We start from the raw sequence: 25277 nt of genomic DNA on the forward strand, positions 1-25277 counted from the left end.
CTGATGAACAAAAATGGTATGTGTCTTAATGAGTAACAACATCACAATAACATTGTGTAATAGAACGTCTGTTAAAGCCTCTCCAGTGTCTCTGCCCACTAATGTCATGGCCCAGGAATCACATACAATCCAATTGTTGACGTCCTTTCAGTTACCATGCTGGGTAACATTGCACAAGTCTATTAAAACATATGTATTTAATGTGAGAGTGTAATACAGAGTGATAATTATTCAACTGAAACAGGTCAGATTAGTCATGAATTATGATTAGGCCTTATATAAACCTGGACATGTCAATATTAAACTTTATTTCTAGACTGCCTTTCAGAACCAGAGTTACATGGCGCTTTACAAAATACAAGTGCAAACATAGCAAATTGTAGGAAACCAGATCCTACTCAGCAAAGCAATTAAAACAGATAAATCATCAATAAAACAATAAAATACAAATCTTTTTTTTAAACTATAAAAAATAAAGGCTACAAAAAATGCTAGTCTATAAAGTTTTAAACTGATGCACTGATTCTGCGGATCTGATGTTGAGGGGGAGTTTGTTCCACAGCGTAGGAGCTAAAACTATAAAAGCATTATCCTCCTCTTTCGTGGGACTTTCAACAGCATCTGATCTGTGATCTCAGTGGTCAGGGTTTAGGGGTTCGGAGCACAGTAAGGGGTTAAAAGGCTGATCCAGATGATGTGGCGATTTAAAGTGTTCAAAATAATCTTGAACTGAATTCTGAGGATGGGTATCCAGTGTACTTTGGCTTGGAGTGATGTGTTACCTAGGTTCAGTGTTTATAAGACATCTTTTTGCATTCTGTTTAGAATATAGGCCGGGAACTGCTGCTTCATTTACGCTGGTTAATAAATAAATTGCAATTGAGGAAACAAGGATGTGGATATGTTGTTCTTAATCAAATTTAATGGGTGCTAGACTCACTGAATTATTATTTTATTGTTATGATAATAGAGGCATAATAATGAAACTATTTAAAGTTGGTGCACTAGTGAATTTGAATTTGATTTATGTTAAATACAACACAGATATATGGAAATGTTTACATTCTGTATACTTCCTCAGGTTCAGAAGGGCAGGAACATTAAAATGAAATTACCTTTTTTAGCTGAAATATGTAAACTCCAGTAAGGGTAAATTGTTGTTCCACAATGTTCAATCTGCTGTCCATACCTGAGTAGTGACTGTGTTGCTGTCCATGTCCACAGCTGTGATGGAGCCCACCCTCTGCGTGCTGCTGCCCCCTCCCAGCCAGGCTGTGTGGCTGCTGAAGGGACAGTCGCTGCCGCCAGAGCTCACTGTGAGGCACTCTGCGTTGAAGGCACTGGGAACGAGCAGCTCCTTCATCAGACACAGCATCTCCCCTGACTTCAGCCGGTCAAACACCTGCACACATCACAGTACACAAGAGGTATTTCCAATAGTGTGTAAAATTGGCTGGATTTGCCCAGAAATCATGAAACCTGCTTGAATTATAGCAGCCCTGGTATCGTGCATATCCATCTGCCTTGCCACTATCATTGTCGAGCAATTCAGCACAGCTCGACTGCTCTGAGCCAGCAACCGCTACAGACTGTGTTTACATCTACACTACTATCCCACTTGTTATCAGGCTTTTAAAGAATCCTATTTTTGAGTGTAAGCATGTAAACGTCATATCCTGGTTTCAGTATCCTGGAGAAATCAGATTTTACAGCTGGAGTACTCCGTTAGCAAACAGGACAGTGGTGCATGAACACATCTTGTTCTTGTTCCTGACCACTGTAGACTGGTTCTCGTACTGTTCCCCAGCTCTCATGAACGGTTCAACTTTGAAACAGCCAGTAACAGGATGCCCTTATCATGTGGACATTTTCTCTCAATTCGCTGTCACTGATCTCCGACGATCCCACCTCACTTTTCACAGTGGCGTATATCTTCATCCACTGCTTCCTGGTTCTGTGCAGTGGAAGTGACAGCAAGAAACCAACCAATATGGATGACAGGTGTAATATTTGCTGTCACTCTCGTCTCCCATTGCTGGCAATAAGGTGGATAAGCCAAATCCGAAACACAATGTTGGCATTTAATAGAGCTAAGCCAAAGCCTCATTTTCATAAGGCACCAAATAGGAAACAATTGCCGGTAGGCTGTGCTGTGGTTTAACTGGCGTTATGTTAAACATCACAGGCGCCTGCACTTACAGCACACAATTATGAGGGACTAAAATACTTGCATCCACCAAGAATAGGGTGAAATGAATAACCAGATTTCGTAATGTTCCATGTAAACACCACATCCCCAATATGATCAAAATTAAATTAAACGGTGTTCAGGCTCTAACCTGAGTGGAAGTGGGTCGATCCTGTGGACTTTGCCTCAGACATTCCTTCATCAGCACCTGGAAGCCCGGCCACGGTGAGCAGCCATAGTGTTTCACTGGATCTGTGTCGAGAGAGTGAAGGAAATACTCTCTGAGTATACCGTTGATATTAGGTCTTTCATTTAACAAAAAACTAAAAAGCCCAAACAGTTCCCGGAGCTGGAATTACTGTTAGACATTTATTGGAAATGGGTGGGAAGGACTGAATTTGTAAAATAAAATAAAAACTGAAAGGAGCAAGTTTGCTGATGTTTTTTAAAGGTAAAGAGGAGCAAAAAACCCGAACCTTTAATGAACAGCTGATTAAATTCAATTTATATGTATTTTTTAACTGATATGTCCTTAATGACGCCATCACTACGTGTCACATTCAACATAAAAAGTGTACAATATAAGCAAGATTGATAATATAATGCTGTATGACCCCTTGTGTCAAAACATGGCCAAACTAAATACTCACGCTTATTTATAACATACAGCAGAATTGATTTAATTTTACAGACGTCTTCTTAAATTCACATCGACTCTCATATAAAATAACTCACCTGGTAGTTTCCCCTGCACTGCCACTTCATCGAACTCACTGGGGAACTTCATCCCATCAGAGATGCGCTCGCCACAGGTCAGGAGGTCGTAGAGCAGCAGACCGAATGAGAACACATCAGCCTGCTGGTTATAGATCACGTTACCCCGGGCGACCTCCGGTGCTCGGAACCCTGTGTGGTACACAGAAATCACAGCTTCACATACGGGGTTAAGCTCTCTGTATCTCTGACCTCACTTTACTGATAAATACTATTGCAAACACACACTTAAGTCAACATATGAAACTTCATTTTATTAAGAGTATTAAATGTTCCAGTACAGTTTAGCAGCAGCTCTTTACATACCCAGGTTCAATGCTAAATAGAAACCTATGAACTATCGGATTGAGGAGGTGTCTGACCTGGAGTGCCCTCTGAGCTCCTCACTCCCATACTGCAGCAGTACTGGGAGATGCCGTAGTCTGTGATCTTGGCGATGATGTCGCAGTCGGTCTTCAGGTTGAATAGAAGCACGTTGTGGGGCTTCAGATCCCGATAGATGATCATGGCTGAGTGGAGGTACCTGATCACACAGATGATGGATTTCTTTTCAAATTAGCTTGGTAAAGTTATCTAGTTTGTCTTGTTATGAGTGACGACGCAGCACACACACATCCCCAGCCGTTTTAAACCACTGTGAGTTGGGAATCATCATCATGACAAAATAGAAAAAAGAAAAGAAAAACAAAATTAGGAACCTAAAACAATCATCCATATTTTCTACCTGAGTCCATCAGCCACTTGCAGGGCGATCCTGTGCTGGAGCTTCTGGTTGAGGCTGCTCTTCTTATGTTCAAAGAGGGAGTCCAGTGAGCCATGCAGAGCCAACTCCATCACCAGGACCTGAGAGGCAGAACCAGCTGCCAGCAGGCCGACCAAGCTCGGGTGACGGAGGCGACCCAACACCACCAATTCCTGAAAAAAACAGGGACCAATGAAAAGAATTAAAGTAACTTAACCACTTTCATTTCTCAATAGTGCATGAAAAACTCAAAAATCAATCAGAGACATTATTTTAATGTTGCTTAACAATATTATCTCAGTGCCATGCTGAGTTTATTTAAGCAAGGCACTTAAGTGAGGACACAGCATCTGTAGCCGCCCCTTCGTTTTTTATTTGAATTACTTCAGCGGTACCTGTCTGAGGAGTCTGTGGATGTAGAGCTCAGATGCATGCTTGTTGAATATCTTCACGGCTACTTCCTCATTTTTGTAGACACCTCGATAGACTGTTCCAAAGCCACCGTCCCCTGTGGCCAAATATACAGTGTATCATACTTCAAGAAAAACTATTTACCGTTTAAAATGTATCCCACAAAAGCAACACAGGAAAATAAGAGTATACCCAGTTGGCTTTCCTTTGACAATTCCACATGCAGCTCTTCAGTGTCCAGCATGGTTGCTGCAGACTGGTCACTTAGTACTAAGTCAGGGGCGATCTGAGAGATGGGCAGTGTGCACCACGGGTCCTCTGGATTCACCAGCAAAAAATCTATGACCAAACATAAAATATTTCAGGTAAATTGCTGCATTTTGTACCGAATTTTATGTAGAACCTTGTTGAAATTACATCAGCAACAGAGGTGTTCAACTTCCGGAGTGATTTATGTACCATTGTCAAAGGAAGTGAAGAGGTCCTCCAGCAGGATCTTGCTCCACTCCTGTCTGTCATCGAAGCTGTACAGAGCCCACTTCTTCAGCAGAGCCTCACCGCTGCCGTGCATGTCCATGTTCAGCAGGCCAGGAAACCACTCTTCCAGCAGGGAGTCGATGTGATCCACCACCTGACCCAGCAACACATGGCCTGGAGGGAACAGAGAGACACAGGTGAACATCGAGCACAGCAGCAACAACAACATCAACCCAGACGTCATTATCACAAGCTCTCCAGAGATCATAATTGTCAGTGTGACCATTGAAATATAAATGGTATATGGTTTTGTATTTATATAGCGCTTTTCTAGTCTAGACCACTCAAAGCGCTTTACAGTTCAGTTTTACATTCACCCATTCACACACACATTCATACAGTGCATCTATTCGCAGCACTTTGTTGTTCTATGGTGGGCAATTCAGGGTTCAGCATCTTGCCCAAGGACACTTTGGCATGTAGATGGGTCAGGCTGGGGATCGAAACGCCGACCTTCAGGTTGGAGGACGACCATTCCACCCCTCAGCCACAGCCGCCCACATATAATCACTTTATCTGAATATCTTTATCCAAGTGACAGCTGATGAAAAGTTGAAGAAATTCCCAAAAGCAGTCTTGAGGTACTGTGTCATTCAAGAGGCCAAAAACAAGTGTTTTTTAATGCCACAGTGACCTTGACCGTTTACCACCGAAATTGAATCAGTTAATCAAGGAGGTCAAGTAAATTATACCAGATGTAATGAAATCCCCTACAATCAGTTCTTTATATCTCATTCACAGGAGCAGGAGGTCACTGTGACCTTTGACCCCCAAGCATTGAATGTAATCACTTCATCTTTAAGTTCAAAACGTTTTGTACCAAATTTGAACACATTCCCTCGAGATTAAAAGCAGTTTTCATACAATCGAAAGGTTCTCATTTCTGCATAGCAGCCAATTTTGCCAGTTAATGGTTCATTTACATTCAGATGATGTCGTTCCTTCCTGAGAACCCCTTCCATCTCTTGTATATATGGAGAAATGTCCAGTTTTCATTCAATTGTTGTGTGACAAAACTTTTAACAAAATTTTTTCTAAACATTACCTTTACGTGAAGAGGGCACAGTTATTCTGACGAAGCTGGAGGGATTTCCCTCCTCTGAGGCAGCTTCCACCAGACAGTACGCCTCAGGGCACCAGCTCAGGTAAACGCCTCTCCTCCAGTAGATCCGGTTGGGTCGCGTAGCTTTATCTGGACAATAAATCGTTTTAGATAGTCTTTCATTTTTGGGGGGGAAATAGTACTGATCAAACAGTGACTGTGTCTCTTATACTTGTATTTTACCTCTTCCACAGAGCAAGTAAGAAGAAACATCCAGTAGGCGGCTGATGAGTCGAGACCAGTAATCCATAGGGAAATACGGCATCTCATAAAGACGCACAATGACCTCTGAGTTCTCACTGTGAGGTAGCTCTATGACCGGCCTGTGTTTGGACAAACTTCAAACAGATGAATGAGGTGTTAGGAATATTTATTAACTTTCTACTTACTATAAGATTTCAACACAGAATCTGGTCCATAGAAAACACAAGAGATCCATAGGTGTGAATCTAAACGTACTTGTTGGGTACCAGCAGCTGGTCCTCTCCGAACGGCAGCGCGATCTGGAACTTCTCCAGCAGCTTGAAGAACTGCATCAGGTGACTCTTGGGGAAACATTTGGTCTCAATCAGGAACTTTTCGACCACCGAGCGCTGAACAGTTCCTTTAGGCTGCTCCCAGAAGCCACAACTCTTAAATGTCAGTTTCTATAGAGAGAACACACAACACATACAATTCAATATAACAGGCATGTACCTACATATGAGGGTTGATGAATAATAGGCATCTCTGAATATACCCTAGGATCAGCTGTTCAGCAGAGCAGCATTCGTGTGAGGGATTAATGTTTTCATTTGAATAGCATCTGTTGTCAATTTTATGCAGATGATATTCAGTTGTATTTATTATTATGATTATAAGTTACTTCCTCTATTAAAATGATTGACCCCTTGTCCAACAGCTCACACTGTGTATTAAAAATCGTTGTGTCCTCCTAGACATTCCTCTTCATTTTGATAAAGACCTGGAAACAATGATCCACGCTCACTGTACATGGGGCTGTCTAACTCTTTCACGCCTTCACCCTCAGCTCCCCTAAGCTCTGGAACATTCTCTGGCCCCAAATTGATTATTGACAACAATCTTAAATCCAATTTAAAACCAAACCTTTTAATCTGGCTTTTTATTAAGCCACATTCTGTTTTATGATTCTGTTGATGTCTGTAAAAGCACTTTGACTCAACTCTTGTTGTATGCTATATAAATCAATCTCAATATATATCCTCTGAAAATCTACAGTAGGATATGCTGATGAACAATGTCTTGATACATGGTTTAAAATAATAACAGATATTATTTTGGAAATGTTGATATTAAAAAGGCAATAACTATAAAATGGACACAAAATTGTAGGCTGCAATCTCCTATTCAGCATCAATATCGAGTCCAAAAAGGAGACTTGTATCTTTGATTATGCAGAGTCAATTCAGTTAGCCTTAACATAGACACAAAGCGTCTGTGTGTGTGTATCTGTGTGTGTGTTACCTGGGAGATGATGTTGCAGAGCCACTGTGGGTCGATAAAGTAGAGCTCTTGGAGTTGAAGTGCTGGATCGTCAAAGTGCAGTAAAACCCCTGCAGACAGAGAGACAAAGTCCCACTTGGTTTATTTACTGTGGATCCAAACAGTAATAATAATATTTAAAGTGTAAAATACACCTCAAACTTTAAATTTGTGCATGCATAATTCAATTACATTACAGGATGTAACTGCACGGTCATAACAAAAGGAAGATTTGAATTCATACAGTCACACATCTCTATGTCATCGTGTTCTCTGCCTGCTACATGTATCAATGCATTTCTTTCGATGATATTTAAAGGAAGGGTGGGTAATTAGTTTTTGTAACACTTTTGTTGAAATACACTTTACATCCAGGTAGCCAGCAATAAATACAGTCGTTTGAAAAAAATCAAGCAAAAAGCCAGTGTCTGTGGCCCTTGCAGGACTGTAATAAACACGACCAATCATTTCATTCAGACCCTATGAAATGATGAGGTGGCGTACCTGTCGGTCACTAAACATCATGCCTGCCTGCATACATCCTGAGCTAAGTGAGTAAGTCATGGAAAGGTCGTCTCAGAAGTTGCTATTGCACGTTTATATGTTATAGGGGCATAGCTTTGACCAGCGGGCTAATGGGAGGGCTTGGGATGTATCAGTTGCATTTTTTAAAGTGTAGCCTGCTCTTGCAACCTTCTCCAAGATTTTTTTTTTATTTAAAGCAGCCAAGAACCAGACTGACCTGCTTCACTCAAGAAGTGGACGGCGTGGGGCATTTCAGCTTCCTCCAGTTGCAGCTGACTCTCCTGGATGAGCTGCAGCAGCTCCAGGCGCCTGAGGACAGGGAACTCTGGGGGAACCCTGGTCCGCTCCAGGAGAATGCGGCGTTCCAGCTCAACATAGCTGTCTGGAACCGGCTGTCCCATCACAGGCTGGCCCTGGATCTGTGAGAAGGAGGAGAGGTGGTGAGTCAGGAGGTTAACTCTGGACAAAGGAAAAGAAAACATTTAACCTTTCTGCTTTTGCCCCTTTACCTTGAAGCTGGTGACCTCTCTAACGATGGCCTTCCGGAGTTTGGCAATGGAGTCCGAGTCCTCGCAGACGGAGACCATATGATAATCCTTGATGGTTGGGAAACCCTGGTGGTTCAGCAACTCCTTTCTGATCTTGGTCAGGCAGTCATGAAGCTGCTGCTCGTCGCTCACATCTGTGTGTGTCCCCACCAGGATGACCGGGGAGAGCGGAGCCACTGCCTGAAGTGAAGAGGAGTGCACACTTAGACTCTACCACTGCTAAAGGTTTTCTTCTATTGCAGTTGTTGGCTATTACAGTTATCTCAACATAAACACAAAATATATAGAATTCTAGCATATAACTATAGAATTTAAAAGATGATGTAAATGAATACAGTACTGTAACAGCTGTTTCACTACAGACCCTGCTTACTGTGGCAGATGAATTTGATTTGAATCCATGTAACTGATTCAGGAAGTATTTAAACGGAGCTACATGAATTAAACAATCTGTCCAATGAGGAATCTTCCAGTCAGAATTTTTATCAGTAACAAGAGGTGCTCCACAGGCTCAATATTAGGTACTTTTCACAATTTACATTAACACCATTGTTTCATCTGTATGTATCCATATGTTTTAACTTTACATATCGATCATCTTGATTCCTCTAATTGGTCTAATCCAATGTTTTTCTTAATGGCTTTTATATGGGTAAATTGTAAAACTTCTTATTAGTATAACCCTATGTTTTTGCTTATTCCCTCCTATTTTACCGTCTCTGGGATTTAACTTTATTATATAAAATTAGGGTCACCCCTCAATGATTTATCCAGTGTATATTAAGGTAGTAATCATTTATAATGGTGTAGTTTTACTTTGATCAAGAGGATCAATATATTTTAAATTGGATTTTAAAAAGCTCATTAAATCTCAACCTACTAGCATCTCAGCTGAAGTTAGACCAGAACATTTTATTTACTAGAACATATTTATCACGACAGGATGAATCTTTGGTTCATGACTTACTTTGATGTTGAAGAGCCATGGTTTGAGGGTGTCCACCTGACCAGCTCCTTTGCTGAGGTTGTAAACCACCAGGTAAATAGCTCTGGAGGTCAGGAAGTGAGGGTGAGCGCCACTGAACTCCTCTCCACCTGGGTAAGGAAGCAGAGAGTGAAACTACACCACAGCAGCTGAATAAAATACAGAAATTTCACTGTCAGATATGAGATATCAGTGTCTTACAATATGCCTATGTCGTGTAGTAAACTCCATTGCACACATGCCTGCAGTTGCGACCTGACTGCTCAATAACAGGATCTGCTGCCCCCTGTGCCATGTGTGGGTTAATGTTTCTAAGCTGCTGGACCACTTGGCTATTTGTGATTAATACAATTTCTTTATCGCACTGCTTTGCATATTAATTTATCAAGGTTTGAAAATGCTGGCAAACCTGAAAAGTCCCAGACATTCATCACCATCTTCTTCTTGTCTCGTTCGCCGATGACCCAGTCCCTGATATCAACGGTGGTCCTTTTTGAGTTCGACTGGCAGCGCTTCAGCTTCATCAACTGCTGAATGAGGGTGGTCTTCCCGCTGCCGGCATTCCCCACCACGATGAGCTTCATCCGATAGTAAGGCACTGCCTTCTTCAGCCGCTGCTGCAGGAACCTGGGGTGAAGGGCAAAGTAAAAGCAAGGCTTATTACATCCGCCAACAAGGTTATGTTTTCATGGGTGTTTTTAGTTATCAGGATTATGCAAAAACTACCAAACCGAATTCTATGTTTGATTCTACGTTTGTTACGAGACATCTATCCTTCAATAAATTCAACAATGAGCAACTATAAACTTTGGTTTACATTGAGCCAATGGGATTTAATATGATGGGGTGGTGGCGAAAAGCTTTTAATATTTTTATGAATATGTATAAAAAGCACCTCAGAATTGTAAAGCCCCTGACCTGACTATGTCTTTTGTCTTGTTGCCAATTAGTTTAAGGTCCAGCAGGAGCCGAAGACCATCCAGTGGCAGGTCCCACAGTCTGCTTAGTTTCCCCATCTCATCCGGGAAGTACCGCAGGTTAATGTTACGGCTCACATCCAGGGAGGTCAGGCCTTCCAGGAGGCCAACCTGTGGAGGAATCTGGAACAACAGACATTACATTACATTTGCAGTAATGTGAATCTTATTTCTTATCAAGCTTTGCTCTAAATTTCCCTTTACCTCACTGAGGTTGTTGTCACTCAGGTGAAGTTTCTCCAGTCTGATCCATTTGGAGGTTGGCCCGTTCAGATCCAGAGCTGCGATACAGTTCTGACTGAACATCAGCTCTCTGAGATTGCTGGATGCCCAGAATCCCGGGCCGGGAAGAACGGCGATGTGGTTGGTTCTCATGTCCACAGACCTTAAGCTAAAAGAGGCAAAAAACATCCGCTCCATTACAACACACTGACTCACAAAATCCTAGAAACAAGAAAAGTAAGTGTGAACTTGGCTTACTTTGGAAGATCAAGTATAGCCTCAGAAACACAAGTGAAGTTGTTGTTTGCTAGTTTTAATGTCATGATCTTGGACGGCAGATTCGAGAGGCAACCTGGAGAGGGAAGTAAACTCATGATAACAATCACTGTGTTCACTGTGTTAACATAGTTAAAATATTGCCCACACTGACCGCGTTTCAAACTGCACAATGATATGTTATTAAACTTTGTGTGACCAATATTACAAAGTACAAAAAAGGCAAAAGAGGAAGTCACAAAGCTCCTGAAAGCAAGATCCTGAATGCAACAACTAGGGTCTGGTACTGAACTCTGTAATTTTAAGGGAACCTGTACTACCGGGGACCGATTCACATTTAATCAATCTATGACAAATTTAGTTACTGGAGAGGGCATCTGGGTGGGAGAGTATGTATACGTGACAAGAGAGAGTACACGTTAGTTAAAGAGTGAGAGAGCAAGACCATGTGACTCACGCCTGGAACTTCATTAATTTCTGATCATGATCATTCGGATGTTTTTACCCAGTCTGAGTTTACATGTGTCTGATCATACAGTTTGTGTGTATGAGTTCGTGAAGGCACGGGAGACAAGCTGAATTATGAATGAATGCGCAGCTATGAAAAAAGATTTGACTCATTAAGAAAAGGGTCAATCATTATGTGGGAATGTTAAAAGTGAAAGGTACCGTTGGGTACCGATACAGAATTCCAGCTACAGGTAGCAGCTACAGGTAGCAGCACCAGTAGCGGTTCAAATGTGAATTGTACCCAACCCTGGCAACAATAGTACTCACAGATTTTGTTCATAGCGGCATTGAATGTTTCCAGCTTGGGGCAGCCTGTCAGAAAGTCTGGAGAAATATTCTCCACACTGTTCTTGCTCACATCCAGCAACTTGATCTCCGACAGGTACAGTGGCGTGCACAGCTCAGTTATATTGTTCCTGAAAAGTTCGAAAAATGAAGTTATATTCACCATTGTGCCGTTAGATAAGTGGACACATGATAGAGTCATTAAATAACTAAAGCTATAAACTTAGCTACTGCCAAGGACACTGTATGAATTTAGTTTAATTCTCCAACTTTCTCTCAAAGAAACTTATTCAGATCATGCTGGAGAGGTGTGTCATGCATTAAGGTGGATATATTAGTGTGGAACATTTTTAGAGTAATTCTTTACACTGTGATTTATTTGAGCTTCTGATATAGATGTTTTTCGTGTGAACTTACTCAAATACGGCCCTATGCTACGACATACAGTAATTTTGTGTTCAAGTTTACAGTTTTTTGTAATTTAAAATGTTCTTAACTGGTGTCAAATGTTGTTGATCACTCAACCTAATATTAAAATCACAAATGTGGTTATATAGACTTTCTCTCAGCATCCCCATCCCTTGTTTTTGTTGTTTTCATAGCAACAAACACATCAGAACAACAACACAAACATATATATATGGTTGCATCTACTTCCTCTCTATCAGAATGAGGAGTCTCTTCTCATAAAAACACTACAGTACAAGTGAATTGGATATATTCACTTCACAGTATGAAAGAACTACTATCGTCCATTTCCAACACTTTCCTGCTCATCATAATATTCAAACCCCAAAACTGCTCTGTTTTCCACCAGCCTACCCTTCTAGAAGCAGCTCCTCCAGGTGATCCATGGCACGGCCCAGCTCGTGAGGAAATGCAGTGATTTTGTTGAAAGAAAGGTTAAGCTGCCGCAGTGACGGACAGATGGCTGCAGGGTCAAAGGTCAGAAGGGGACCCACACAGTTACGAGAGACGTTCAGCGTGCCAAGCGACGGCAGAGACAGCAGCTCCGAGGGTAGTGACTGGAGCTGGTTGCCCTGCAGGTCCAGTCGCGTCAAACTGTTCAAACTCTGTGCCAAAACAAAAACAATAATATAAGCTCTAGCGTAAATATCTTTCTTTTTTTATCATTTAATCCTTGGCAATTCAGTAAAGATCAGATCCATCACCTGGCAAAGAGCTGAAGGAAACTCTAGCAGACTGTTGTGGCCCAGGTCGAGGCGGAGGAGATGCCCCAGCTGCTCCTGCACCAAGCCGCTGTCCATCAGACAAGACAGAGAGTCCAACTCATTCCCGGACAGGTCGAGCAGGCGGATCCTCTCCCTCTCTCTGAACAGAGCAGAGTTCTCCACAGACCCCAGTGCTGAGGAAGTGGCACATATGTTTTATTATTTCGTCCACTTCCAAAAGATTCACCCTACACTTCTTTTTGCCTAATTTCATTTGATACATCCAAGTTCTATAGAAATACAGTTTACTGTATTAGAAGACAGTTGAGGTGGTTCGGGCATGTAGTCAGGATGCCTCCTTGGCGCCTTTAATTGGAAATGTACTGGGCCTGCCTGACCGAGAGGAGACCTTGGGGTAGACCCAGAACTCAGTGGAGGGACTACAGGCCTGAGAAAACCTCGTGATTACCAGGATGAGCTGGAAAGCTTGGCTAGGGTGAGCAATGTCTTGGATGCTCTACCTGAGCGACCGGAACCTAGATAAGCTGAAGACTGACAGATGATTGTTTTGTCTACCTAAATACTGACTCCCAGTCTCAAGACGTTAGAGAGGGAAAGAATGTCACATGACAATGATCCAAAAACATGCACGGTCTCAGAGTTTTTAAAGAAGAAAAGAAGTGAAAACTATGACTAGGCTAAGCATGTTCCCTGACTTGAATCAAACAGAAAAACTTTGAAGTAGGTTACAGACAAACATCACAGTACACATCGAGCAGCTGTGTCTGCAAGAATGACAATAAAGCTTAACTGCATTCAATTTAATGGAGTTACATTTTGGGGTGGAGCCATTCCTCACATATCGCCTGTGTACAGGTTCACAGTGTTCACTCTCAGTCTGACCACTCTGGAAAAAGACAAAACACATGAGAGCAAAACCAACAGTGAGACAGCAGGCTCACATTTGAGATTCCTAATTCAGTATTTAGGCTAAGAACTGCAAGGTATATAGTTGAGTTTTACAGCTGTAGTGCTGTAAAATGGTATCACCCTGAGCATGAAATACTAAATAAATATGAAGAGCTTTTACCTCTGCACTGGCATGTCTGTGACGCCTCTGCTTTCTACTGAAGGACCCCATCTTCAGCTCCTCTGATGAATTATTATGTGGTTTGGGAAACAGAGCCCCCGACAATGAATCACTCCCTGCAGAGAGAAAAGCACACAGGAGAACAACTGATAAGTAACAGTGGTGGTGACAAGTGTATTTTTCCTTTTAGTTGTGAGGTTCAATTTAGATCAAGACAAAACACTTTAAGTGTAACAGTGGCAGATCCAAGTTTTTTCTATATCAAAAGGTGTAAGTTATCATATGTAAACAATTCTATGTTAACCCATTGTTGACACTGTTGGCTATACATTTATACAAATTTTAATATATTTTTTCTAAATTTATATATCTTATTTAAACTAAGCAGAACACATTGAACGTGCCTTAAAGCTAATAGGTCAAATGTAAAATGAACAAATGCGTAACACAATTACACTAAAAATAAACAGAGACTAATCATGGGTCAAAAATATCCATAATGAATCAATGTGACTCTCTGAAGAACAAGAGACATTGTATTGAGCTGAGTCGAATATAATGTGTATGATCTTCAGTGGTATTTCAAATACAATGACAGTGAGGGGATATTAGTGCTTCAGCTGCTGCAGTACAATAGGGCTACAGTCTGAAGTCCAACATGTTCAGTCAGTAATAGAACTGCATTGTTGTCTCAACAGCACTGCTGTGATTCCAGGATATAAATCTAGTGTCCTGACTGTGTTGGAATTGTAGTGGATAATATGAATTTACAAACTTTAAACTTTTAATTCATTTAAAAGGGAATTTGGTTATTTTTCAACTAGGGCTCTATGTTTATAAATGTGGGTGTGTAGCTGAATGGTACTTATAAAAACTTCAGTCAGCTGTGACTCGGCGGCAGTAGTCACAATGTAATCTTATTGGCTAGCCGAGACAATAAGATTGAAACATAAAAGGCTCAAATTATTTTTCTGGCATCATTATTTCACTTTCAACTGTCATGAGAACTGGGTTGTTGGAATAAGACGAGATGGAAGAGTTGGAGAGAGGAGTTTGGCTTTAACTGAAGGAAACTATTATGGATGAATATTTTTCCGATGTGGACGATGTCCATGAGCCATTTGATGGCAGTCCCTACTTGTTCGAGCATGAGTGTGGATGAAGAGCATGAGGAGGGTGAGAGTTGGGCGCAGAGCAGGGACAATTAGCTGCTGGAGAGTTGAGAGTGAGACTTCTCGTTGAGTCAAATGTTGCAAGACTCTTAAGATTGCAGCCATTGCAGCGGAGACGATCTACTGGACCGATTTCAAAAGTAAATTTGATTTACTCACACATTTATAAAAAGAGGGCCCAGGTTGAAAAATTCCAGTTTAAAAACTTAACTATATCTACCATAGATGAATACACAGCAGGATCAGCTCCAACAACTCTTGAACCTTACCGTCACTTTCCATGTCGTCGTTGAAAATCAGGCTGTCCTCCATGGAGAAACAGCTTAAGAGAGAGTCGTCACTCTCGTCAGAAATGTAGCCAGAGGTCAGACAGGAGTCGGCCAATGACCTGGAAGGACCACTGATGCTCTTGGACCTCTGGATAGATTGAATGTACCTGGCTAAACTCATGCCTTTACCTTTAAAGAGCAAGAGCATTGTACGTCAAAATCATGAAATTTTCCCATTACAACTGCACCTTTAAATAATTTCTTTTGTCCAAAATCCAAAGATGGTGAATGTACAATAATATAAAAGAGAGAAAGGCATCAACTCTTCCTCACCGTTACCATAGCGGAGACTTTGCGTTCTTCCTCTTTCGGCAAACAAGGGGCCGAGCCAGTTGGGATCCATGCGACCGAGTTTGAAGCCCCCCAGACACAGGGCACTGTTGTTGAGGTCCAGACCCAGACGGCCCAGCAGCTGAATGACTGTGGGCCCATCACACAGCTTCACACTCACAGCCAGAGCCTTGCGGAGGTGCTGCTCGTGTGCACCTCGGCTGATCAGGAGCTCCACCAGCTCGAGAGGTCCGCCTAGCTCACACACCTGCAAACACAGCACACAGGCCATGACGGAGAGGCAGGCAGGGCTGCAACTGATTAATTTATTCTGTCAATGATGCTATCAAACCTCAATTCTTCAAGTTCTGGGACCCATAGACCACGGACCGCTCTACTGCCCCGGTCAGAGAGCGTACAGCTCTGCCACAGAGCCACCAAGCCACCAAAATCAGCTGGCAGTGATCATTTTGGGTCTATTCATACATATTGGACTCAAAAAAATATGTTTTTTTTTAAGTTTAACCAGGTCTGTCAGCAATTTACTGCTCCTCTCTGCGTCTCTATCATTTCTGCAGTGCACTGCCAACCGAATGGAGCCGCTGGGGCTCCGTGCACACCACTGCGTACCCCCTGAACCACTTTGCGTACCCCGTACTCCAGTTTGGGAACCGATGGTCTATGGCAGGGGTCACCAACCTTTTTGAAACTGAGAGCTACTTCGAAGGTACTGAGTAGTACGAAGGGCTACTTGTTTGATACAAACTTCCTGAATAACAAAGTTGCAAAGATCACATTTTAATAATAATAATAATATATGTGAAGAGAATGTCTGATCACATCAATTTAAATTATTTCTCGCAATAATCATTAACAACGATTTCCACAACAATAATGGTAGGAAACAGATATATTAAAACAGGCTTTATTTTTTTGTTAAGCTGTTTCAACTTTGCTTAAATTCAACCTTATTGAAGTACTTTTGGTGCTATTTATCACTACATTCCTCCATCATTCTGTTCTTTTTCAAAAATAGAGAAACAATAAATTAAATTAGAATCACTTTGTTACAACGATGTTGAAGTTCAACCAAAAATAACACATGCATGTGACTGGGGTGTAATGTTTCTAAGTGTCTTCTTAATTTGTTGGGTCTCATATTGTCAGCTGTCGGAGTTTTCAGACCTAAAATATACACTAGTCTCTCCTCATCCCCCCCTTCATTCACTGTGAACCCAAGAGCAAGACAGGCTTCATCATACGTTATTTTCAACTTGGTTGGCGGTTTTGAATTTTTTTTTTTATTATTTAAAATTTAAAAAAAAAATAATAATAATAATTTTTTTTTTTTTTTTTTTTAAATTTCAAGCAAGCCTTGCATCCGGCGGGCCAAGCTGGACCCCCTGGCGGGCCGTATCCGGCCCGCGGGCTGTATGTTTGACACCGCTGCTATAAGCGGTTTCAACTCTATTAGAATTTTATTGGGACGATCCATATATCAGCAAATATATCTTCTAACATGTTACAGTGTATTGTGTTAAATGCTCAAGTAATGAATAACAACAGGGGAGGCCCATAGATGCAGTCAGAGCAGTCAGGCAGCATTAGACCCCGCCTTCTGCAGCAGCAGCATCACTGGTGAACACCTGAAATGCACTTTGAGACAACCGCTGAGACTTTGAGGCTACACTCTGCAAGTTCTTTTACTTTCAATGCTTTTAGCACAGTATATTGAAAATAAAGTATTTACTTACTTTCACTCAAGTACAAAGTGTTACTTTTCATTTGACTTTGGTTATGATTTGTCTCTTTATTAGTACATTTAATTAAGTAAAATGTTTGAGTACTTCCCCCATCACACTCGCTTTTCACACATCATTGGAATGTCAATTTTAGATTTTTCACATTTCCTATTTTCTCTGACCACTCAAAGCTGTGTTTTTTAGATCTGTAGCATTTTGGCAAGTTTGTGGTCAAAACAAAATCACAAAATCAAACATCTTGACAATTTATGCCAAAACAGACATTGTCAAGTTAACACATGACCTGCTGGATTCTAAAGGTCCCTCATTCGGCCTGTGATGCTTTGTGAACTCTGACCTGGTAGATGAGAGACTCTTTCTTCGTCTTCTGGTTGACGTCGGCGCCCAGCTCGATCAGACACTCAGCCATCATCGTGTCTCCATCCCTGCAGGCCTTTTCCAGCATGCTGTAGTGTAGCTCCGGGTCGCACCACATCTTGGACAGGGCCAGACACACTGACTTCCGCAGCTGACGGCAGACAGAGTGGGCGAGGAGGAGGTTAAAGGAGGTTAAAGTTGTCCTAAACAAATCTGTTTATTAAATTATGCTGAGGGTTTCCAGTGTTCCTCGTGGTCATTCTAAGTGCTTAGCAAAAAGTAGACAAGTGGCCTCTGTTCTTAATCTGAACAGTATATAAATGTGTCTGTACATCCTGCACAGTCTTTGTGTACTGTATGTTCCTTTTTGTGGGGACTGTTGGTACAGAACAGCATGTGTTTTACCAAGACTGTCTGCTGATCACTATAATTCCTGGTATTCGCAGTACATTCTTAGAAAACACATTGATCTCATTTGTGAGAGCAGTTTGAACTGAAGCCAGTAATCTGGGGCCTTTTGAAAAGAGAAGCAAATATTCAACAACATTTGAGGTCAAGTGTAAAAATAAACAACTCCAAGTTGTGTCAATCATGTTTATACACCAACTCCAAAGCTTTTGTCTGCTACAGAACAGGTTAAATTTCCTGTGTTTTTCACATCATTAAGAGATGTTCCAGAGAGTTGTTTGAACTCTTCAGGATAAATTGTATCCCAGAAATTTGTTTTCTTCTTTTTAATGTGCGATATCAAACCGGCCCTCTGACATCCTGAAATAGACTTCGGGAATTGGGATTTTTTCAGTTTCTTGATCAGAAGATGGAAGATTGGATGGAACCAACAATTTATTTTTTATTTTATCAAGAAGTTACAGGACCGACCACAAAATTATCCTCACCTCTCGATTCCATATTTTTTCCTACTGCAAATTTTCATAACAATAAAACGCAGTGTGTCATGTTTTGGTGCGTGAAGATTTCAATTGGATGATGGATTTATTTTGAAATGCATTTGAGAAAAACACACTTGGTGTGCAAAGACTTTGAGAGTCTGTGGCCATGCAAATAATACTATGGGGCTATTGTACACAATTACTACACTTGCATGGACATCTATATTACAACTATAGACCTTTTTCAATGTGTATATGAGTTGCTATTAGAAGGTCCCATTCATATTCCTGTTTACATGTTACAAAGCAGAGCCGGATTTGGACTCCCTCTCGTTCACACTCTAACACGTACGATTTCAAGCAGTTAGTAACTGTCATATGCTGATGTCACGAAAGGCTTCGAAATAAGGATGTCCCAGGGGATCAGAGTGATTCCAATTCATTCTGATAAGAAAATAAAAGGTCTGTTTAAAACTTCTCAGCAGATCCATCCATAATTGTGGAGACGTTTTACTCTTATGCGAAACAGTGTCACCCTCATGTTGGTGGTCTGACTCACAGGGCTGTTGCTCTGGTCGGGGGTCTCCTCTCTGAGCTGCTGGAAGATCTGCCTGTCGAAGTCTTCTCTCTGCAGCTCAGCAGCTGCTCCCGAACATGCATCCAGCATCCTCAACGCCACCTGGAAACACTGTGGGACACAAACAGAGAGCTCAAATATAAAAAGCCCCAAATCTTCAAAACCTTTGCAAATTGTACAAATACAATACCCCTCTAATCCTCAGATCATACACAGAGACACACACATGCACACACAAAAAACATCTGTATTTAGGAGCATGGACCGTTTGCTAGCAGGACTTCACATACATAGTTTGAAGTTAGAGTGCAAAAACTAGCATTTTTCTTTTTTACCTATATTCACCAATAAGTGCATACACATAGGTAGTGAGACACATTAAGTGGAGATAGAGACATACAAACAAAAAAAATAAATCATGATAGTAATACTAATGATAATTGTAAAAAATTACAAAGAAAAGAGAACAATGAAAAAAGTAATTTTTTCAGGTTTGTATATATCCATGGGGCTTTACAGGATGCGTGTGGTATTTTGCTCAGTTCATTCATGTATATATCCACATTTCCATTTCCAATACACATTTTTTCGTTCCGTTCCCAGTTATATGCTTACATTCCTTTAATTTTAACTTATATATGTTGTGACATTAATTCGGATTAAAGAAATTGCTTTTGACAACCTGTTGTGTTCAAACCGAATGAAAAAGCAACTGCAGCATATTGAGTAAGGAATGTTTTGTAGCAGTCTCTATACTGTCCTTTTTTCAAATGTATCTGTGTCCTATTTCTGACCTTCAGGAGCATCTCAGAGTCGCCGCTATACTGGATGAGGGAGACGACCACAACAGAGGCCAGAACGGGCACGATCATCCTTGACAGCTTCTTTTTGGATACGAGGCAGCCGAGCAGGGCCAGACCCCAGTAGTGTATCTCTGGAGGAAGTAAGTGTGGGTACAATTATTTACTATTGATACTGAACATCTGTATAATCAGTTTGTACCTCCTGGCAGTCAAAGGCAGTACAAACGTATTACTTAATAAATAACCCAGCAACTATTACACAAATATATCAGTTCAGCAAATCCTACAGATAAATGAATAAGATGCTGAAATGTAATTCATAATTGTATACTGCACCTCGTTCCCGTGGGAACATCTGTAGTGTATGTAGCACAGTGTCTATGGCCCCCTGCTGGCAAAGCAAGTCCACTGCACCAGAGCAGTCAGCCAGGGCGGACAGCACCTTCAAACCGCACCTCTGTATGTTGGAGCTGCTGATGAACTGAACACACACATAAACAACAGCACTGAATATCCTCCTGGTTGTCATCTCTTTCAGAATCTATTCCTCATGCTGTACGATTCACTGCACAGCATACATGAAAAAATAACTTGTGAGGTTATCGCCAGATGATTAACTTTTAGAGCTGATCAGTCAAAGGTGAAAAAAAAAGAAGTTCTAAAACACATTAACCGAGATATTTCTACAAGAATATCCAAAGCTTCTATTGATCAGAAAATTATTCTCCTTCACATGATGTTAGAGGGTAAGTTATGTTGCAAAGAAGTGCAAAAATGATGTAATTTCTCTGCATCATTTAGGACTATCGACATGACCTTAATAGAGCTTATTTAGATTCACCAATCATTTGTCATTTGTATGTTATTGAGGGGATTATTACAATATAAAAAAGTTATGCATCATCACTCCCAGCCTTCAGTCATTCGTAAAATGGATTCCTTAATCTAAAATCAGCTATTCCATTCTCTGGATAACAATATGCAATATGTGTACAAAAAGATATGCTGTCCATAAGTTACTATGTGTGAGATGTACTACCATGGAGCCCAGTAACAGTTAGGCAGGTTTTTGACCTAAACTAGAAGTACCACCCTGTAGTTGTACGCCTCAGCCAATTTCAGTCCACTTACATTTCTTTTTCCAGGCTTATATAAGGTCACTGTGACTTTTAAGCTTTGACTTCAGTTAATTTTTGAATCCAAGTGACAACTGGTCAAAATTTGAGGAAATTCCCTGAAGGCAGACTTGAGATAAAAACATGTTGTTAGGCCAACTTGACCTAAAACCACTCCAATCTAATCAAGTAATCAGCAAGTCTAAATGAACAACTGTGACAAATTTGAAAGGATTTCCTTGAAGTGTTCCTTCGATCTCATGTGCTCAAGGCAAGAAATGTGCTTTGTGGGGTCTCAGCTACGTTGACCTTGACAAAATCTCATTGGTCATCTGAAACTGAACATTTGTACCAAATTATAGAAAAATCCCTCAGACCTCTCTAAAGTCATTCTTGACATACTGACCATCACCAGTACGGAGGCATACAGATGTAAAATAAAGATTAAATGTAACAACAAAAACTGTGTTGCTGTAAGTCATCATCAACATTTTTATATGACATCTGATTTATACCTTATTTTAGAACAAAATGGCCATGAAAGATGGTTCAAATATGAAATATGGTTAATTTAATGACTTTTTGTCCCTCTCCTTTTCAGATGCCATAGCATTGACCATGTCGCCCACAGGCTGAGGGCACCAACAACCACTGGGGGGAAAAAAAGCATGCACACCATTCATTCATACCAGTAAGTATTGCCAATTCTTTTTAGAAATTAAATTACATACCTCCAATGTTCTGGTTGCAGACAGCCTACTGTATAATTTCCACAATGAATGGATGAGCTGTTGTTTAATTTAGGTAATGACTGAATACTATATGTGCTGTTTATGTGTGTGCAATGCTTCTGCTTTTGTGGAAAACGAAATACACTGGGTTGTTTTCAGACTCTACCATCTTTAGGGTCTTTTTGTATTGTTGTCATCATAAATATATAACACAACAAGCCATATTTAAGGATTTAAAAAAACATTTGGGCAGTCAGTGTGCTCGTACCCTGTTCAGAACCTCCAGGTAGAGCGTGTGAGCTCCTTCCACCACACACTGGTTCTTCAGGACTTTCAGCGACACGTCGGCCATGTCCGGGTCTGCGACAGAGACGCCGTGCTCCCGTAGACTCCTCTCTGGGAATTCAAACATAACAAAGGAACATGTGAACATACAATGTAGACACAAACGATCTGTTGCTGATCACTAATCTAATTACGACTGTTACAAGTGTAGCGCTGGGAGCAGAAGCCGAGTACACTGCAACCTCTTATTACAAACAAGCTGCTCCACTTAACCAGCTTTGCAGTCAACTGCCGGACAACGGAAACCAATTGATGCTATAGTAAAAATTAAGAATAACAGCTAATGTATAGGAAGTTTGTCTATTTGAAAAAATGAATGTATTTGTATTCACACAACATTTCACACTGTATGTAGGGAATAGCCTGCATGAAAAGTAGAAATACACAAAAACTACTGAACTAGGGATGTCCGATAATATCGGTCGGCCAATAATATCGGCCGATATTAGCCTATTTTTTTAATATCTGTTCATATCGTTATCGGATTTTCCACCGATAATGAAAACCGATTATAATGCCTGGGTTGCGCTGCTGCTTGTTGGGTCCTGACATTTACCGGCGCGCAATTGATGACATCAACAAACCGCACCTGGAACCAAAACAACAACAGAAGAGTGTGGTTAGTGTGGCTAACAGGTTGCCCGCTAGTTGCTTCACAAAATGTCTGCGGTCTGGAATATTTTAAACGTTTCACCTGCGGATAGCAGATTTGCGGTTTGTAAAGATTGTGAGGCGCATGTCATGCGAGGGGGGAGCAAGGCTTCGTCATTCAACACTTCGAATTTAATCTGTCACATTAAGAAGAACCACCCCGAGGCACACGAAGCGTTTTTGCAGCAAAGTAAGGCAAAACAACAACGAGGAAAGGACTCCCTGCAGAAAACAACGCAACTGTCGCTCAAACAGTCAGCTTCCCTGCTCTTGCCCGTGTAGCACGCAAGTACCTCACTGCACCCTGCACCAGTGTAGACAGCGAACGGCTGTTCAGTGCTGTCTCGCATGTCATCGACGAGAAGAGGAATCGTATACATTGCGACAATGCTGAGATGCTTATTTTCATTCAGAAAAATCTCCCTCTTAAACAGTAGTACGAGGATGAGAATTAGAGCACTTTAAGTCGTTGCACTCTAATTTATGTTTGCTTCTTTCAACTGAAGCTGTTTTTAGTTTTGTGCCTTTTTTATTTGCACATTTTTTGTTATTCATTATGAAAGAGAGGGCAGAAAGAAACGGTTTATATTTGTAATGATTGTTTTAGCCAAGTTATGGACAGTTACATATGGCCCATCAATCTTTCAGCATAATTTTCTGGACAAAAGGAGAACTTCGTTTACTACTCTGGAAGGTTTGAACTGAACTGTGTGCCTTTCTTGTTTTTATTGCACACCACATTAATATTACAGGTTGTGTTTTTGCTCATGTTTAGCAGGGCTGATTGAGCCCAGTTTATATTTTAAATTGACAAATACTGTATTAGTCCAAGTAATGGGCTAAGGACTGAGTCTGTCTCTAGGCTATATCTTTGCACTTTTATTTCCTTTGTGTGCACTTTACCTCATTCCAAAAGTGTTGTTTGTTGTACCTCATAGAAATTTGTTTTCAGTAGGCTGTCCTACACTACACATGTTTACTTTAAATGCTGTATGAAGTTGTACAGGACAACAATGTTGTTGTTTTGTTTTTTTACAATTTGTGAAGAAATCAGATTTGTCCTAGTTGTAATGGGCATTGTCAGGATGATCTCAGGAAAAGTATGATAATCCAATCTGTTGACAAAATGTTAATAAATATGGAACTTTTCCATAAGTTGAAGTAGTTTCCTTATTTTTTTATAGACAATGTATGGCAGAAAATAATGTGATGGGACCTAAAATTAGTCTGGGGGAAAAAACGCCTGCATATGTATATCGGTATACCATATCGGTTGAAATCGGTATCGGAAATTAAGAATTTGGAGAATATCGGCTATCGGATATCGGAAAAAAGTCAATATCGGACATCCCTATACTGAACCGATTCCGTGAAGCTTGGTGGATGGATGTGTAATGGGTCAGGGAATAAACCATTTCACTTTTGGAGCAGATCTGGATCAAGGGGCCGATTTTTTCGTTTTCTTTCACATTGTGAGATAGGGCGTTTTACATTTGGCTTTATTTCTCAGAGAAAAGTCATGGATGTTGATGAAAAATAAATCAAATCAGGGGACGGATATGAATGAGTGTGCGTAACTTCTGCAGAGCCAAAACAAGTACGCATCTAGTGAATATTCTCAACTGAGGGTCATTCTAGTTTGTGGCGAGACAGGGTCTGTTTAGAGGAGCTTTTCTGCTAAAAGCAGCTGCAAGAGGCAAGGACGGAACCATGCAGCAAATGGGCCATAAAACCAAATACAAAGCTCAGTAGTGATCATCACCAGAAGCAACTCATCGCACATTTCACAGTCATTTAATTAATTGCCAACATAGAACATGAGCATGGGCAGAAATAACAACCGTGGAGAAACAAAGAGACATAAATAGCTTTAACTTGATCAACAGAAAGAAGGGAAGGAGCATAGATTAGATTTGGAGTTTTCTCTCCGGGTCAAACATAAACATCACAGTACGAGCACCCAGATGTTGACTAAAGGGAATAAGAAAAGAGACTCTGACAGATCAGATTCAGATGATCAGATCTGGTGTTGCGATCACATGTAGACAGCTCTAACAACAGGTGTGAATCCACCCAAGGCACATTGAAGACACATGTCATGCAATCAGAGCTCATTAAGAGACGGTCCCTGACATATGTGGCAGTGGCAACATTCTTTGATCTGCGTGAACGCAAAGGAGTCCTGGGCCATGATTGAAGGATCACATACTCAGGTGATGTAGTACTTTGACACTTGTGTTTCCAATACGTTGTTTTATTAATGGCCACCTCCATAGTATTTAGACACATGGACTGAATGGTCAGATAAGTTAAAAACAACATCATTTGTTTTTTGTGAACAGAAATAATGTGCACGTTAATCTGGCTATAGAGAAGGGAAGTGAGATCAGATCAAAAGTGATCACTGGAGACACATGTGGAGATACG

General features: G+C 40.9%; 1 protein-coding gene across 1 annotated transcript in view; it reads right to left on the reverse strand.

The window, feature by feature from the left end:
- lrrk2 (leucine-rich repeat kinase 2) overlaps positions 1–25277 on the reverse strand; it is a 43425-nt gene that overhangs the window by 7274 nt on the left and 10874 nt on the right. Inside the window, exons 14-44 of the mRNA XM_061076089.1 lie at positions 22123–22250; positions 20345–20489; positions 20000–20139; positions 19188–19316; positions 17719–17889; positions 15622–15886; positions 15289–15477; positions 13848–13963; positions 13592–13664; positions 12758–12951; positions 12408–12658; positions 11568–11716; positions 10773–10866; positions 10497–10683; positions 10234–10415; positions 9725–9942; positions 9298–9425; positions 8292–8510; positions 8000–8201; positions 7240–7328; positions 6214–6401; positions 5938–6092; positions 5698–5844; positions 4575–4766; positions 4308–4454; positions 4100–4212; positions 3687–3877; positions 3325–3485; positions 2924–3094; positions 2340–2440; positions 1190–1402 (exon numbers count right to left, since the gene is read on the reverse strand). Of these exons, the coding sequence (XP_060932072.1) occupies positions 1190–1402; positions 2340–2440; positions 2924–3094; positions 3325–3485; positions 3687–3877; positions 4100–4212; positions 4308–4454; positions 4575–4766; positions 5698–5844; positions 5938–6092; positions 6214–6401; positions 7240–7328; positions 8000–8201; positions 8292–8510; positions 9298–9425; positions 9725–9942; positions 10234–10415; positions 10497–10683; positions 10773–10866; positions 11568–11716; positions 12408–12658; positions 12758–12951; positions 13592–13664; positions 13848–13963; positions 15289–15477; positions 15622–15886; positions 17719–17889; positions 19188–19316; positions 20000–20139; positions 20345–20489; positions 22123–22250 (5048 nt within the window). The remainder of the gene's footprint in view (positions 1–1189; positions 1403–2339; positions 2441–2923; positions 3095–3324; positions 3486–3686; positions 3878–4099; positions 4213–4307; positions 4455–4574; positions 4767–5697; positions 5845–5937; positions 6093–6213; positions 6402–7239; positions 7329–7999; positions 8202–8291; positions 8511–9297; positions 9426–9724; positions 9943–10233; positions 10416–10496; positions 10684–10772; positions 10867–11567; positions 11717–12407; positions 12659–12757; positions 12952–13591; positions 13665–13847; positions 13964–15288; positions 15478–15621; positions 15887–17718; positions 17890–19187; positions 19317–19999; positions 20140–20344; positions 20490–22122; positions 22251–25277) is intronic.

This window comes from Limanda limanda, chromosome 8, assembly GCF_963576545.1.
Source record: "Limanda limanda chromosome 8, fLimLim1.1, whole genome shotgun sequence".
In the NCBI taxonomy this organism is placed as follows: domain Eukaryota; kingdom Metazoa; phylum Chordata; class Actinopteri; order Pleuronectiformes; family Pleuronectidae; genus Limanda; species Limanda limanda.